The 17,365-nt window shown below is 31.2% G+C and overlaps 1 protein-coding gene across 6 annotated transcripts in view; it reads right to left on the bottom strand.

Moving 5' to 3' along the window:
- Positions 13,446–17,365, bottom strand: part of LOC18589583 (transcription initiation factor TFIID subunit 7) — a 4,787-nt gene continuing 867 nt past the window's right edge. For all 6 annotated transcript variants that reach the window (XM_007014620.2, XM_007014619.2, XM_018128437.1 and 3 more), the window contains exons 3-7: positions 16,632–16,748; positions 14,949–15,082; positions 14,736–14,855; positions 14,307–14,376; positions 13,446–13,982 (exon numbers count right to left, since the gene is read on the bottom strand). In XM_007014620.2, the coding sequence (XP_007014682.1) occupies positions 13,819–13,982; positions 14,307–14,376; positions 14,736–14,855; positions 14,949–15,082; positions 16,632–16,746 (603 nt within the window). In that variant the 5' untranslated portion in view covers positions 16,747–16,748 and the 3' untranslated portion in view covers positions 13,446–13,818. The remainder of the gene's footprint in view (positions 13,983–14,306; positions 14,377–14,735; positions 14,856–14,948; positions 15,083–16,631; positions 16,749–17,365) is intronic.

The raw sequence follows: 17,365 nt of genomic DNA on the forward strand, positions 1-17,365 counted from the left end.
ACAACAAAAGAAAAGCACTTAATTATAAAATGTCTATTTGTTTAATCCAATCTCAAGCATCCGGTGGCAAGTTTATTAACATAAATATTATCTGTCCAAAGAAAACTATATATGTATTTATATATTATTTATTAAATGCTGACCAAATGTCTTGTGCTCAAACGTATGGAGGATTGTGCATGTATTTTCAAGTTGAGACAATTTTATGCCATACACATACACAACCCTTGTACCCCACTAAAAGTACAAAATGGGGTGGCTAATTATCAATATTTTCCTCCTCAATTGACCGACTTCACCACCCCATTCTAGCTTCAACTATAATATCATATGATTCATTGGCTTTTTCAAGTTTTCTCCAACCTCATTCTTTCTTTTCTTTTTTTTTTTTTGTCTTTGTAAATTTTGTATGCATTGTGCCTTTCGTATGTTCAACTATAGAGTACCCTTGATGGAAATGCTTATAATTTCATAGCAAAGATGGGAAACTCGAAAACAATATTAATGATAATTATTAATACCAAAAAAAATTAGGTAAGATGTAGCAATTAATTAGACAGCCCAATCATATACAGCTCTTCTTATTTTTATATTGCTTATTTTAATTTGAAAGCAACTATTACAACGTAACATCGTGTTTGCTTAAATATATATTAGTAATTGTTGCAAAAAAAAATCGTTTAAAAGTAATTATTTCACATAAAAGTAAAATCATACTTTTTGTAATCTAGTTATAAAAATTAAATTAAAATATAACATTTCTTAAATGTATTATTGATTTTTTTCCCAAATGCCCTTTTTTGTTTTAAAAAAATATAAAAAAAGTTAATAACAAATAACAGAAGTAACAAATAAATGGAGCTTTTTTCTTCCTTGTAGAAATTACTTTTGAGTTGCATTTGGTGATGGAAAAGTGACAGAGAGAGGACAATTGGTTAGGTTATGATGGTGAACATGCATGGAAGATAGTCCCAAAGGGTTTCATTGATGTTATTATGGACTTGTTATGCTAGGAATTAGAACTTATTACAATTAATGTCAAATATATTTTTCAAATAAATAATTGATTATTACTCTCTTTTATTATCAAAATTTACCCATAATTGTCTATACTATATATCCATGAGTTTAGCATCACAACCAGTTGTCAATATACTAGTCCTACATTTTGTATTTTTGGGGTAGAAATGAGAGAGGTTGCTTTAATGTTAAAGTCATGCTAAAATGTTAGAATAAACCCACGATTTTCCTTCCCTTGTTTGTTTTATTCATACAACTTTAGAACCTACAACACATTAAAGATATCAAATACCCCAACTTGCATTTGAAATTTCCTGCTCTCTAAAAGGAGATGGCCAAACATTACAACCCTTGGGGGGGCAGGGGGAAGAGAACAAGTAATGTATAGTGTTTTCACATGGAAGGAGCACCGTCTTGTGAGGGAAATATGTATGAACTATGAACAAATTAATTGTCACATCTGAAACTTTACACTTCATCACTTCACTTGGCGCAGTCCAAATTATTTTTGAAAGCTGGATTAAAAGTATATAGACGCGTAGACGAAAAATCCAACACCTTAAATCCAAAGGATAAAGTATAAATTAAATAATGTGCATGTGTCGGAAAGTAGAGTACACCATAATGCAAAAGTACATGATGATATTTAATCTATATAATAATAACATTTTGTACCACTTCCTCATTTTTAAAACTGTACTAGTATCTAGGTATAATTGCAATGTATCTTTCATTTTACACAATAATTGAATCACAATATATCCACATTATAACCCATCGAATGCGATGATTAATTTGTTATTATATGTGGGTTTTGTAAAATTTTATATCGATATGTTTGAATAGTTTTTTCTGTAAAATTTAATTAAAATTATCATTTTATTAGTATATGTAATCAAGTTTGACCTTCATGCATTGTACCCAAATCTCAAATTTTTGGATCTACAATGCAACTGAGAAATAAATTGAATTCTAAGTGAAAAATGGTGAGCACAAATCTAAGTGCCAACACATATAGATTCTCCCTCACCCTAGTTTAAAACATCAAATATCTGGAATTCAAGATTGTGACCTGTAAGATATGAATACTGTAGGCAGTGACTTTTTGGCAACGTGTGTCAAAGAGAGCAGCAAAGTGTCATCACTACCAAAAACCTCGTTCCCCCCGACCCAGTTGGTCCTCAAAGTCAAACATCCCTACCCCTACTCCCTAGCCACACCACACCACACACACGCACACGCACAGAAGGAAAAATAGAAAGGAAAACACGTACAGATCCTCTGAGGCTGTGCTTTTTGTCCAACTCCTTTCTTCTATCTATTATTATTATTATATTATCTGCGTTGGCTGCATTATTATTTACTAGTACAATTGTTTACGAGAATTAAATAAAAGTAGAAAATCAGCAGGAAAATCCGACAGCCAAAATACAACTGTCATTTGGGATCTCCATGCAAATGCAATGCAAGAGAGAGATTAAGTGAGATTGGGTACTTTGCACCGTACGAGATGTCAATGCCCACGTGTCCGCTGTCACTTCAACCACGTTGCCTTGCCCGGTGTGAGAGATACAGGCGTACCAAACCTTAGTGTTGTAAAGATAGTGTTAGGGTTAATTTTTTGGTATTATTGTTGCAGGAAATATATATTAAAATTGCTGTCAGAAATTATCGTCAAATATGTTGGTGAAGAGTTAAAATATTTTAAACAGAACGTGATGTTGAAATGAAAAAAAAACAAAAAAGTCAATTCTTATATTCTTAAGTAATATTTTTAAGATGCTATAAAAACTAAATTATTGTGAAATTTACTTTTACAATTATACATAAAAAACTTTAAATTTCTTAAAAATTAAAACTATTTCTAACTAGAAATTAAATACTTACATTTTTACCATACTTTTTATTTTTCATTTGAAAGGTACTAAAATTGTATTTTTAAATTCAAAATATTTTAATAATTAAAAAGATAATTTGGTAATTTTAAAAAATAGAAATCAGTATTTTTAGTCGGTTGACACTCAAAAATTTAGAGCCAAATCAACATGTATTTGAAATTGTAATAAGGCTACAAGTACTTTTAAATACCACGACCACAATGAAATACCGCAAACGCAATACTAAATGAGTCCTTGAGAGGGTGGAGTTAATGTATGCCCTATAAATCAATTAGTCGGATAGGGATTTTAAACATTTTATTTAATAAAATTTTTCTTTATCTTTATATCTATAATAATTGTGTCGGATAGAGACTTTAAATATTTTATTTAATAAAAATTTTCTTTATTTTTATATTTATAATTGCTATTATTTACTAATAGGATAAAATCTATGAAATTAGACATACTTTGTAAAGAAAAATTATAACATGTTATAGTTAGAAATCCTTATTGCATTAAAGCATATTTCTTAAATGTTTCAAATCATTCCTCATTAAGATTAGAAATTGATAAAGCTGTGATACCAATACATGCTTATGTTCCTCATTTGTAGACCGTGATGGAGTCCAAGATTTCACGTTTAAGGGGACAAAGATAATGTCTATAAAATAATCATGCCACAAGTTTAATGTTTGACAAAAATATAACTTAGATGGACAAACATTCATGTGAAAATTACATAAATAACTTCTACTACATGCAAAGTACAAAATAAAGACATTTTTAACAACTATTACATGCTAAGATTGTATACCTTTAATTGAGTTCGACAATCTTTCATTAAGATAAGAGCATCTATTACTGAATGAATGTCAAAGACTTGAATAATTTCATTTTCAATGAGAATGATTAACGAATTTTTAAGAAAATTATCTAACATTCTATTATAAGTCTCATTCTTAACGAGTTTCATAATAAAAAAATACACACTTTGATGTTGCGGTAAAAACTGGAAAAGTCAAGACAAGTTGGATCAATCTACCAATAAGAAAGTAAACTTTTGATATTCCTATCTTCTGTAACACTTAACATAGCTCAGAAAGTATAGATATATTTTTTTAAGCCTAATTACGAAGAATGCCAAATTTAAATGGATCCAATTGATAGCTTAAATGCATTTTATCATGCTGAGTAAAGTCATTAGATAATATTTACTTGCGAGGTGTGCCAAGAGTGAGCAACTCCACCACATTCACATTAAATCTAAATTTGGAGTCTAATTTTTGCAAGAATGAGCCAATAGCAACAAGAAACAAGTCAACTAGACAATGGTGCCCAATTGTGGCATGATCTTTTTAAAGACAATCTTTACCTAATTTATATCTAGCCCCCATATTAGGAATCTCAATTTCATATTTTTCACAAAGCTTCTTCACTGACACAAGTAAAATTTTTAATCCATCTTATCTTAATTGTTGGAAAGGCTTTTTAATAAACGATACTAAACAAATTGCATGTAGTATGTCTTAAGACTTAAGTTGTAAAGCTTTTGAGAGGTCATTTTATTATTTCCAACAACTCCTTCATAAGATGCAAGGTAAACATAAATTCAAATGACATATTAGTATGTTATAAAAATTATAAAATAAGAGGTAAAATTATAAAATTATTATAGAGACAAAATTATAAACTTTTTTTAAAAATAAAGATACGTTATAAATTATTGTAGGGACAAAATTATAAAAATTCAAAAAAATAAGAGTTATCATAAAAATTTTTATATCTTTATGGGGGCAGAGTATCCTACTATCCTTTTCCCCTCCACCTTTGCTTGTAGAGAGTAATCAATTTTGCAAATTGAAGGATACATGAACTACCATATGGGTGTTTATTATATGAACAAATTCATTGAACATAATCTACCATAAGAACATTTTATATTAATTTTACTTAAATGTCTATAGAAGTAAATTTTCTCATAATAGTTGTGTAAGTAATCCTTAAATTTGAAATCATTAGGTTGCTTTATGTCTAAAGTACTATACTTTGATACTGTTGTTAGTGATCCTAACTAATGATGCTTAAGGATGGATATTGGATATAATATGAAGTACATGAAGGCAAATAAATTATTAATAAAAGATTCATCACCTAAGTGATACTAAGGGGAATATCCCACTGCACATTGGCATGTAATAACCCAAGTGAGTCCTTGGCCAAGACAAAATAAGGATATAGAGAAGAGTATTTTAATCTTATTAAAGAGTTCATTATTAGCCTCAAGTGCCAATATGGCAAAGTCAATATAGAGTAGACACTAAACCATACTCTATATATTATCAAGATATTTTTTTGGTGATAAGGTACTAATAACAGGATAAGATTGTGCATTGAAAGGTTGGGTCAAACCACTATAACTCTACTTAACATTTTGGTGGTTATGACATATTCTTAGATGTCAATCTTAACCCAAAAAAATGAATTAATCATTTGGAAATTGATGGTTTTAAAGGAGTCTGATTTATCTAATCCTATTCATATTAGAATTATAATTTATATATTTTTTAAAATATATATAATTTATATTTATTATCAACATATTAAAAATTTAATGGTAACACACATTAAAAATGACAATTTGAAAATATAAAATAAGGAATTAAATTGAACTTAATTGTAAAAAAGTTTGTAACTTTAAGTATTTAATTAAAAGAGTTCAATTAAATTTGGAAATTTTATAAATAACATAAAAGTTGCATTGAACCTAAACGGATTAGGGTTGCTTGTAAATACAGTTAAACCTCTATAAATTATTACATTTGGAATCATGAAAATTTGTCAATTAATTATGATATTATTTAATCAATAAATCAATAATTTATTAATTTATACATCAATTAAGCTTTTTTGTTGCTTAATTGATGTATAAATTAGTCTGTTGGCATCACCCCTAGTATTGGAACTTGTGTCGCACAAAGATGCATTTAAACCAACAATTACATTGCATAATTTTTTCTTACAATTCGAGGACGCTACACTAGAGCTTCTTAATGTACTAAGAAAAATTAGAGATAAGGTATAAGGAAACATCAATTTAAAGAGGAAACAAGTAACATTAGAGTTATATTTTACAAATATCTCCTAATTAAGTCATATATATAATTTTGATATATAAAGAGATTATATATTAATTTATATATCAAGTGAAACTTATATATTCTTTTAAAAATATATTATCTTGTAAATTTAAGAAATTATTAATTTATGATATTAATATCAAATTGAGATTGATTAAAAATATTATTTAATTGAAATTATTAATTTATAGAGATTATATTGAATCTACTTCCAAACTTAAGAGACAAGCAAGAGAAAGTGGAAAGAGGAATGGGCAAACCTTGAATCTCGACACCTCACTCCTTCAAACTTTTAGTGCGGGTTTGGTGCCCTTTTTCCTGTGTATAACACAAGTTTCTCCTCATCCTCCTTCCTTGTGTGTTCCGGTTTCCTTCGAGGAGCAAGTGTTACTCTAATTTTTTTTTTTTTTAAATTTCGGATGACTGCCCAAATAAAAGTTGAAACTATGCTCATTGATATTCTTTATTTTAGGAGGAGATATCATAAATTCCTTCATAAATGCATGTGATGTGATGGATTTTTGTGTCCCCAGTATTGATTGCCGAGACGTGTGTGACAAATACATTTAGTATACAGCTTTTTGCTCACAAAACTAAATTATGGGTCGTACAAGTGGCTAACCTATTGGTTTATGAAATTTAAGTCGATTGAAATTAAAATTTGTTAGAGCAAGAAGATGGGTAAGAAGAGCTGGAGGAAGCAGGGTCAGGTCATGTAAAACGTTTTAAATTATGAAACGACATGGATAGTAGCTGGAGGTGCACTGGTGCAGGCGAGGGAGCCAATGGAACAATGACAGCTGTAGTTGAATACTAACAAGTGCATGCTTTTTTTTTTTTCTTTTTGGTTTTACTAGGAAAACTCAAAAAGTCTCACATTCTCGCATAAATAAATAATTAAAAGAAATAAGTCAGTTCGCAAGAAAACCCAGCGACAGCACAAGAAAGAAAAATCTGGTAAACAAAAACGCGGTTGCTTAGAAGTTTCAGCAGCACCGACGAGCACGGATGCTGGGTGTCACTGTTAGCATCACTGCGACTAGTATTGAATGAAAAAAAAAAAATACAATAAAACAAGTCAGCGTCTGATTGTGTTGACGTTTGCTGGATTGGATTTTGTTCTTTTTCTTTTGGTTGGGTTTGGGACTTGATATTCCCAATCCCACGTCACCCCCCTTTTTTCTTATACCAACCGACAAGTTTTCCCATTTAGGGTGCTCGAAGAGTGCCTTCACCCCCACCCTAACCTTTTTTTGTTCACTATTCCCTAATTTGATTAACATGTTACTAAACAAATATTACTCTAAAATAACGTCTACTTTTTAGATTATTTGACCACTTTACATCTAACACTTACTTAATTACACACAGTATTAATTTTAATATTCATATACTCCTCTTGCCTTTTTGTGTGTATTTCTCATGTTTTATAAAAATAATATGGTATTTTTATATTCTAATTACAAGGTTGATAATAATTTAAATTTATGGTTACTATAAATACATACTAGATTAGGTTGAATTAATGAAGTATATATGTATTCCTTTATATCTCTTTTTTTCTTTTTTGATAAATTTCATTTTATATTATTATAGATTTCATGAGTTTTCAATATAATTATTTATTCATTTCAACATATTAAAATGTTTAAGTACATTCTATCATTTTATGTTTCCATTAGATTAATTATAATTATTCAACATAATACATGGTTTTCCTATCAAAAATTAAAAAATATATATATAATTATTTAAGTCTGAAAAGGCATAACGCCACATTGGCATTGGACCACAAGAAAAATTGCCACCCTGTTATCGTTATAACTAAATTTCGCACACTATATAATTAGTCAAGAAAGAAGCAAAATGCCAAAAACGAACCCCACTTCCAGGGATGTCTTAGGTGTTGATCTTTTGTACGGCAGTGCTGGTGTGAGCCTCCGAATCCCGACAACATGACCCACATCACTGTGGGCGGCACCTCTGTCATCGTGACCGTCCATTTGCTCGCGCAAGATGGGGACCAACAGCTTTTGAAAAGTGCAAAGCCGAACCGTGGTGGTTAGGTCTTTTCATGGCAGTCGGCACATTGACCATGTACTCAATCCATTTATTGTCTATTTATATCGACATTCTTAACATCACCTCTTCAAGGCTTGTTCCCGAAGGGATAAGTCGGGTCTATTTTAGAATTTTACTTTTCAACTTTGCCCTTCAAATGGGTTCGGGTCAAATCCTTGGAAAAATAAAACAGGTCCACTCTTTGAAATCTTCTTCTGCTTTCTTGTTAAACATATATATATATATATATAGTAATAAAAAAATAAATATCTTAATTTTTTTAAATTTTAATTATAATTTCACACAAATCTATTAATATTTAAAATAAACTTATAATCAAAACTTAAAAAGATCAAAATATTTTATCTTTAAAAAAAAAATTATTTTTTAATTTATTTGACAATAATATTATATGTAGGTTAACATAAATAAGAAAAAAATATATAAAACAACATTAATTTATCTAAGATATTTCAACGTTTTCAATTTAACGATTGCCATGTCTTTTGAAAACTTGGAAACATTTCATGAATGTTGGAATTAATTGATTGTTACCAACATTTCAACCAATGGCTCAAAATGGGAATCCATCAAGAATTTCATCAACTTGTCAGGCTATACGTAGAGGTGAAGGTATATTGAACCGTATGGGCTATATATAAACTTTGGGGTGATGACTTTTTGTGCAACGCCTCATAGCTTGTGTATGTGGGGGCTAAGCTAGGTGTTTAAATTTTGAATTTATCTACTAGGCTACATGTACTATAAACGGTTGTTGATCATTTTTTGTATACAATTATATATCATAGCAACACAAGATTAATGTTATTCAAAAAAAAAAAAAGAGCATCCAAGAGAATTCACAGTGATTGAATTCAGTTGACAAACATTTAGGGCAAGGTATGTAACATTTAGTGTACAAGTACAATTTTCATATCGAATTTTTAATTTTTAGAAGAAATTATGTATGAAAAAAGTTATTGCTTTTTAAGGATGGATTCCGACAGGAGCAATAACATAAAGCTACCGTATTGTGGGTTTGGTGACGTTATTGATGAAAGGCATTGAATGAGATAAATATGGTGCAACAATCTCCGTTAATGGAAGGCGTTGTGAACTTGTCAAGCAAGTTTTGTTGGAAGTCTTTCACACTGACCTTGTCTGTTAAGCAACATTGTTGGGTCAAATTGTCCAAACTCACGACCCCCAGACAAAAGTCGCAACTATACACTCATTTATATTTCTTCTTTACAAATCTTTTAACTCAATCCTGAAGCTAACAAGAAAAAGTCAAGACACGCTTTTCTCTTGCGATGTTATCCTTTTCTTTTTCTCTCTTGCCCAGAACCTAAATTTAGCCCTTTTCAAGTTTCAACATCTCAATCTATAACGTTTAAAAAGGACATGATGATGAAGTGTAAAGAGTTAGTCATTTTTAATTTTTTTTAAGATGTATCGAAAAAAAAATTAAACTATTATGAAATTTGGAATTTTAGGATTTTCAAAAAACAATAAAATAAAATTGTTTCATATTAGAAATTAAATAGTTATGCTCGCACTATAATTTTGTTTTAAATTCAAAAGATTTAAATAATTAAAAGGGTAATTTTGTTATTCCAAAAAATATGAATGGACATTTTGATCATGTAATCTTCAACAGTATTTTTGGCAACCGCAAAAGCAACTAAAGAGGTGCTTTCACTTTGCTCTAAAAGTGCCAAGGAAAAAGAATTTTTAGAGTCAAAAATACAGATGTGGGATTTTTTTGTCACTACATTAATGCCTTTCTTATGTGTAACAATAACAAACTTATCACATGACTTAGATATCATGTGTGAAGACTGATGATCATATTGTGTGGCTCGTACACTCACAAGAACCTAACTTAAATACAAAACTATTAAAATATAATATTCGAATATTTAATTTATTATTGATATATAATCTTTTTATTTTAAAAAATAAGATTCGAATCTCTCTTATTTCAATTATAAAAAAAAAAAATCTAACTTAAATACAAAACCACTAAAAAACCAAGACTTAATCGATATGAGATACCATCACTCAATATTTTGGCATTGCAAATGCAAATCCAAACCTCCTAAGTAGCCAACACACTTAGATGGACCAAATCACACTTGTTAAATTATATACTTTTTCGGTTCTTTTTTGTTTGTCTTAATTTATTATAAATATAAAAAAATAAAAAAGAGAAAAGAAAAGGGACAAAAATAATAGCATTATCTGCCTGCCTACTTGTATCGTAGGCTTAGGGATTTGGTGAGGGTTGAATTGAAAGAGAGAAAGAAGGGGATTTGATGGGAGATTCCGTTGGGCATGCACTTTTTTGAATTATTTTGTTGGTGTTTGCAATTTATAAACACTAAACACGGTGCAAATTAAAGTGGTGCCTGCTCATCCTAAATTCCAAACGGTTGACGTTTGACAATATTGGGTACAAGACAGGAGTCCTGAAATTCATTTGCTTTGTATTTGAATTTTTTTTCAATTGAGGAAATGAGGTTTCGAATCTTACTCTTTAAATAAAAAATCATATACTAATCAATGAATCAAATGTCCATGTATAAAATAAAATACCAATTGCTTTGCATTTGATTTTTTTTATTAAAGAAAAAGATATTCGAATTCTACTCTTTAAATAAAAAATTATGCATCAATCAATAAATCAAATACTCGAGTACGAAATGAAATATCAATTGCTGTGCACTTGACTCTTACCAAACATAAATGGAGTTGACCTTTTGTTCTTGTTAAAGCCCTAAGAAATTGAACTGGAAAAAGACCTCAACATGCATGTTGTTGATTAAGTCAACTGTCAAACCAGTGGTGCATTCCAGATGTCTAGGCACTAAAATAATGTGGTATTAGCAGAAAACACATGACGTTAATTCAATTTACTAATGTAATCTACTTGCCTATTACCATCTACTTTGCTTCACTTCAATTTCTCACACACACACACACACACAATATATACATATATATATTCTTTAGATATTAAAATAAAACCAAAAATTTTTGACAAGAAACGCGTTTAGTTGTTGATTTTATTCTACAACTCTTAATATAATTTGATTACCATTTTAAAATTCTCACCAAACCCTTTGTGGAGGTGTTGATGAATCGAATCTAATTATCCAATCCAATGGTAGTTGGTATCTCCAAAATTAAGGTTTGACTTGAGTTTGATGTAGTTTGTCCATTTAAATTTCAAGCATAATGTTTGAAGAAATTTTTAAATTATTTTAAAAAAATTCAAGTACACTCTTATTCTTCTATAGTATTCAATTATTTTCATATATTTTTATTTTGAGTTAAATTAACTTTTATAATTAATGGTTTTGATTAATTACCATTACTCAATTAGCATGTCATGTTATCATCAATTATGATATGTCAAAATATTTTGTATTAATATATATATATATATATATATTAAATTAAAAAATACAAATTATTATTTAATAACATAATAATTAGTATATCACATACCAAGTCCAATAAAAAAACTTGCAAAGCTGACAAACGGTCGGACTCGTAAACAAGTTTAATTTATCTTAATATTTAAACTCGAAACTCTCAACAGGATGACTTTTAAGTTAGGGTTTTGGAAATGTGTCAATATTGTAATAGAGTTTGATTAACTGTTATGATTACCTGCTCGAGGAAACATCTACGATAAAACTATATACATATGCAGGCAGGTTCTAGTGGGTGATCTTGCAGATGACAAGAGGGGCACGCAAGAAAGGGAGCATGGCTGCATGAAAACAGTTGGACCAGTCATAAACATGCTTAGTACTTATACTAGTTGCACTAATAATAAACAATAATAATAATAATGTATTGTTTTATATTAATAAAAGCCCTTGAAAAGGGAAGCAAACAAAGTATTGGCCCCCTGGAAAACAAGCAGACCACCAAATGCCATTTTTGTTCATCTTGTGCATTATTCTGCAACTGAGCGAGCCGTCACATGGTCCAGCACAGGACAGCTGATGGGCTTGATTCATTTTCTTTGTAATTTTTGGATTAAAAAAAAATGGAGATTTACATCCCTCCCTTTGCTTGAACCATGCATCCAATCACTGATGAATAACGAATTTAACCTATATATGTATTACACTAGTAAATTAAAGATTTTAAACGTTATCAATTAGGACAGGTTGTCTCGACTGAGATGATTTTAGAGTCATACTTAGCCGCAGCCTGAATTAATGTTATCCAATAATATTTATTGATAAAAATTTATATGGATCTCCCTGAATGGTTGCAATAGCAAGTATATAGGTGTATCCAAACCCTGAACAAGGGAATTAATAAAAAATAGGGTTGGTGGGCTATAAGGGTGCAGCTGCATTGGCCATGGTTGAGGAGTGAATTAGTGATAGGACCATATATACCTACTTGAGCAAGCTGGCATCTACCAATAAAAACCACCAAACTCCAAAAAGAAAAGCACCGCTCCCTCCCCTTAACATTGTGTTTTAATGTTTGCATGCTTCCATCAATCATCAGTCACGAGTTTCTTTTGATGGCCAAAGGGCATCTAAGTTTGACTTGATGGTCTTTTCAAAACCTTTACCTCCATAACATCTAATTTCTCTTTTGCTATTGTGTTCAGGGTTAGAAACCCATGACTAGGTTGCTTCCTGTTTTTAATATGCTTACCACACAACACTCTGCATATGACTGTTTTTTTGCCCTTTCATACTCCATTTTTTAAAGCATAAGTAGACAAGTACAGCATGTTGTACCCGATTACACAAAACAGTGACAAGTTGATTGCTCTTCTCAAAACATCACCATTTGTCTGCCATTATTATTGGAAATTAGAGTGCAGGCAGACTCCACAGCATATGGTAATTAATGGTACCACGGATATCAGATCTCAATAACAATAATTCTCTTCCACATCTATAACTATACGCACATGGAAATAACACTCACATATCCATGACAAGTTCCAAGATTTTCCAGCATTCCAGTCAGATTATTAGCTGGCTTTGCTGTCTCTAACCCTTGCTTGCTTTTAAACAAAAGAAACAAAATGTTAATAGCAATGCTAAGTCCTAATGAATGATTGACATCCAGCCTAGACTGGATACGTATTTTTGTTTCTCATCCAAGCAAAGCCCATTTCAGATATTTTACCACACAATGCGTTTTAACACTCTGTTCCATTATTGCTACTGTGTTTTTATGGCATTTTATCATTCTAGTTTGTTACTGAACCAAAATCCACCCATAATTTCATACCACAAATGTACCCTTCCTAAACCAAGTTCCATGAAAATTCAAGGGATTTCTTTCTTAACTCTAAACGTAGACAAAGAGGGAACTGCCATTCAGGATGAATAATATATATCACAATTCACACATGCACTTCTTCCATGTGGTTGATCAAGTAAACTATTGACAAGTAATAACATATAGGGAGCATTTCCAGTATCAGAAAAAACATTCTAAAAGGAGGAAACTCGCTACAGGTTATATAACCCAAAAGGAAAACGAGGCAAAGATTACAAGGAGGGGGTAAATAGGGGTTGATAATAACAATAGAGCCCAGTTCTTTAGATCCTTTAACCCTGACAAATAGTGAAGCTAAGAACCTTCTTCCAAAGCACATCTGGATAGCTGATGGTCTGAAACCCTCCTCTAAATCACATAACTACAAAAGCCATGCATGAAACTTGAACTCACATCGAATCGTCAGAGTCATCAGAGTCACTTCCGTAGGCCTCCCCAGCATTGCCTCCTGTACCTGGAACCTCAGGCTTTGTAGCAGGTGCAGTTGGAGCTTTCTTATTTGCATTGCGTGCATCTTCATCAACAGCTTCTCCTTGCCCATTGCCTTCAGCATGTACACCATCATTAAGGTATAAACACAACCATGTCATGAAGACACAAAACATTCAATAAAGAATGCAGGTATACTTTAGATGTAAATCTTCTCCTTCAATCACACATCAACAAAATGATGTATTGTTCCATCACATGAAGTGTGGAAACTTTTTAATGAAGTGATTTACTTTTCAGTAATAACTGGATCAAGTAATATGATTTAATTTTCAGCGATGGAATGTTATTCCATCTGTGGCTACTTCATGACTTTAAAAAATGCAGCAGTTGCCCAAAGATAAGAACCTAAGAAGCAATACTGAAATTAGATGTATATTGAGGATATCAAGACTTTCAACTGTTCCTCCAGACATGATGTTCACCAAATCCTTTTCAACACGTTGTACAAGCTCTGGCTGCAATAATAACATAACCAATCAGTAAAACTACTAAATGAAAAGAAAAGAAACCGCCATATCCACATTAAAATCAAGTCACTCCCATACACAAAGATAGAAGTGCTGAAAGCTTAGACATTTCTTAGGAAAAGTATGGTGGCCACATATTATAGACTTAAAAGCAGCTCATTTTCCTTTTGACCACTTCCCTTTGAGTATTACAGGTGAATCATGTTAGTTACAGGGGATATATAGTAATATAAAATGTCTATGAATTAAAACTCCCACACCGTCAGAAAGTTTTCTTTTTTTTTTTTCTTTGTTGTTTTAAAGTTAGCATGCATAAACACATTTTGAAGTAGCGAGTTTATTGATACATTTAGATCTGGCTCCCTTCGAAATCTTCGCTTCCGTGCATCCCTCATCGGAGGAGTGAGACCATGTCTGTACTCCACCACATCTGGAGAAGCATCTCCTGGCTCTCTGACCATAATCATCTGTAACAATTGCAACAGTTAATATGACCATATTAGACGTAAAGGAACCATGTATAACCATATGAAAACAAAAAACAATAGCAAGTGCCATACTTGGCCAACATCAGCTGTTTTAACTAGCGCACTATCATCATAAGTTTTGTATGACTCAACAACAGAAGGAAGATCCAAGAGAGAGGCAGGGAAGCGATCATTGCCAATGACAAATGTCCCAGTCCGCCCATCCTCTGCAAAGCAAGGAGAAGCTTAACATTCACAAATATCCCAAGACAATAGGCAAACAATATTGATGATGCTTACAATAGATGCACAATCTTAACTTTCCTTTTGGAAATCACTCATCACTTTATGTTTGACGACAAGCAGCACTGAGATTGTATTCAATATTTATATGCTGCTGCACAAAAACTGCTGGTATCATTTAAGGAAGCGTCACTCTGGTTAACTAATGGTCCCACAGAAGGTAACTTAACAAATTCTGTACACTTCTAAAACACAAAACCATAAAAAGAGCTTCTCAATGAAATTTTAACAAACAAATCACCATTCTAAGTGTAGAATTAATCATCCCTGTTACCAAACATTTTACGAGAAATTTGTTTTAAAGCATATAATAGATTCACAATCTTAACTTTCCTTTTGGAAATCACACTCATCACTTTATGTTTGACGACAAGCAGGACTGAGATTGTATTCAATATTTATATGCTGCTCCACAAAAACTGCTGGAATCATTTAAGGATGTGTCACTGTGGTCTACTAATGGTCCCACACAAGGTAATGTAACAAATTCTGCACACTTCTAAAACACAAAACCATAAAAAGAGCTTCTCAATGAATTTTTAACAAACAAATCACCATTCTAAGATTAAAATTAATCATCCCTGTTAACAAACATTTTATGAGAAATTTGTTTTAAACTTAATAACTCCCATGTATTACTATCTATGTTAATATACATTATTACACTACTGGGGCCTGCTGGAGGCTATTACACTCAAGCAATCTGATATCTATTGCCTGCTTATTAAAATAATAAATGTTGGCCAACATAGTTTGGTCTTTCATTTGTTTGTTTTATATGTTTTCTTGCTCAGCAACAGCTCATCTCCAAATGACATGTCAATATGATAAAAGGTCATAACTCTCCTGGATTACAATAGTAGACAATTCACAGCTGAACAAATCGAAGCAAAGGTGTCACAAAAGACAAAATTCACTAACATGCAATGTTCTCATCCAGCCTTTAGGTTGGATCCTGTCTGTCAAGAATACAGTTGGCTAGAAGCTAGATAATATCCTGTCAAGTTTATAAATCAATCAACTTGCTGGAGCCTTTAAAAGAACATAGAGTGGAAAAATATATGGCAGAAGAATCCAAACTGTTGAGCGGTTTAAGTTGTAAAATATATGAAATGCTTCAACTGTTTTTCTAGTTCCAGGGAAAAATAGCAACGTTGCATAGCAATCCATACTCCTTAGACCACAAAGAGACTTAACTAGAAAAAGACTGTAACAAAGACAGTTAGGTCTTTTACAGTTTGGTTAATACATAAATCAAAAAGAAAGACTAAGTAGAGATTATGGTACAGCATGAATAGAAGTTATCTTAACCACACAAATGTTTAGCTAAATTAAATTAAAGGCACCAAGAGTTTCTTAGCCATAAGTTTCCTAGTTAACTGAGTATAAGTTCGAAAAGAACACAAAACGTTAACATATAAACACATAGCAACAGTTAATGAGGCATTTGTACAATCAAGTGCAGTTACTCACCAGAAAATACCAAATCTAGTGATTTGTCCTCAGAAGATGAAGCATTTTCACTTAAAAGGCGATCTATGCGCTCAGCAATAGAAGGTGGAACTCTAAGAATGAATTGCTCTTCCATGCCTGATAAATGAGATGAAGATAGGGAAGAAGAAAGATTAAATTATTCCAAAGTCAACCTTCAATCTGGAAACTAATAGAAAAGCTCAAAACACAAATTCCTATTATTTATATACCATTCAATCATGACAACTAAGATGAAAATAATGTCACAAGTTCAATATTGTCACCAAATTTAAAATTACTACCATTACGTACACCATAATAACTAGCACAGTTAAGCATACCATAAATATCATTTACTAATCTATGAACAAGAACTCTTTAGTTTTAGCTGAATAGAAATTCTATTTATTTTAAAACCCCAAAATTCACTATCATGTAGTAAAAATGAACTAAAAGTCATCTAGAATAAAGGCTCATAAACACTGCAATACATCTAAAAAAGGCTAAATCAGCACAGAAACTAAAACTTTTCGTGTTAGAATAATCTAGCAATGACGATCATGTACATTTAAAGTAATTAAAAAATAATATAACAAATGAAAATCAATTAGCCTAAAGCTTTTATCGAATCATTTAAACAGCACAGCAGAGCAAGACCCAATTGATTTGCACATTTAAAGGGCATATTCCTTCTCTTTCTTAATACAATTCCACCAACCCCACCCCCCCCCCCC

The sequence above is a fragment of the Theobroma cacao genome, chromosome 9 (genome assembly GCF_000208745.1).
Source record: "Theobroma cacao cultivar B97-61/B2 chromosome 9, Criollo_cocoa_genome_V2, whole genome shotgun sequence".
Taxonomy (NCBI): Eukaryota; Viridiplantae; Streptophyta; class Magnoliopsida; order Malvales; family Malvaceae; genus Theobroma; species Theobroma cacao.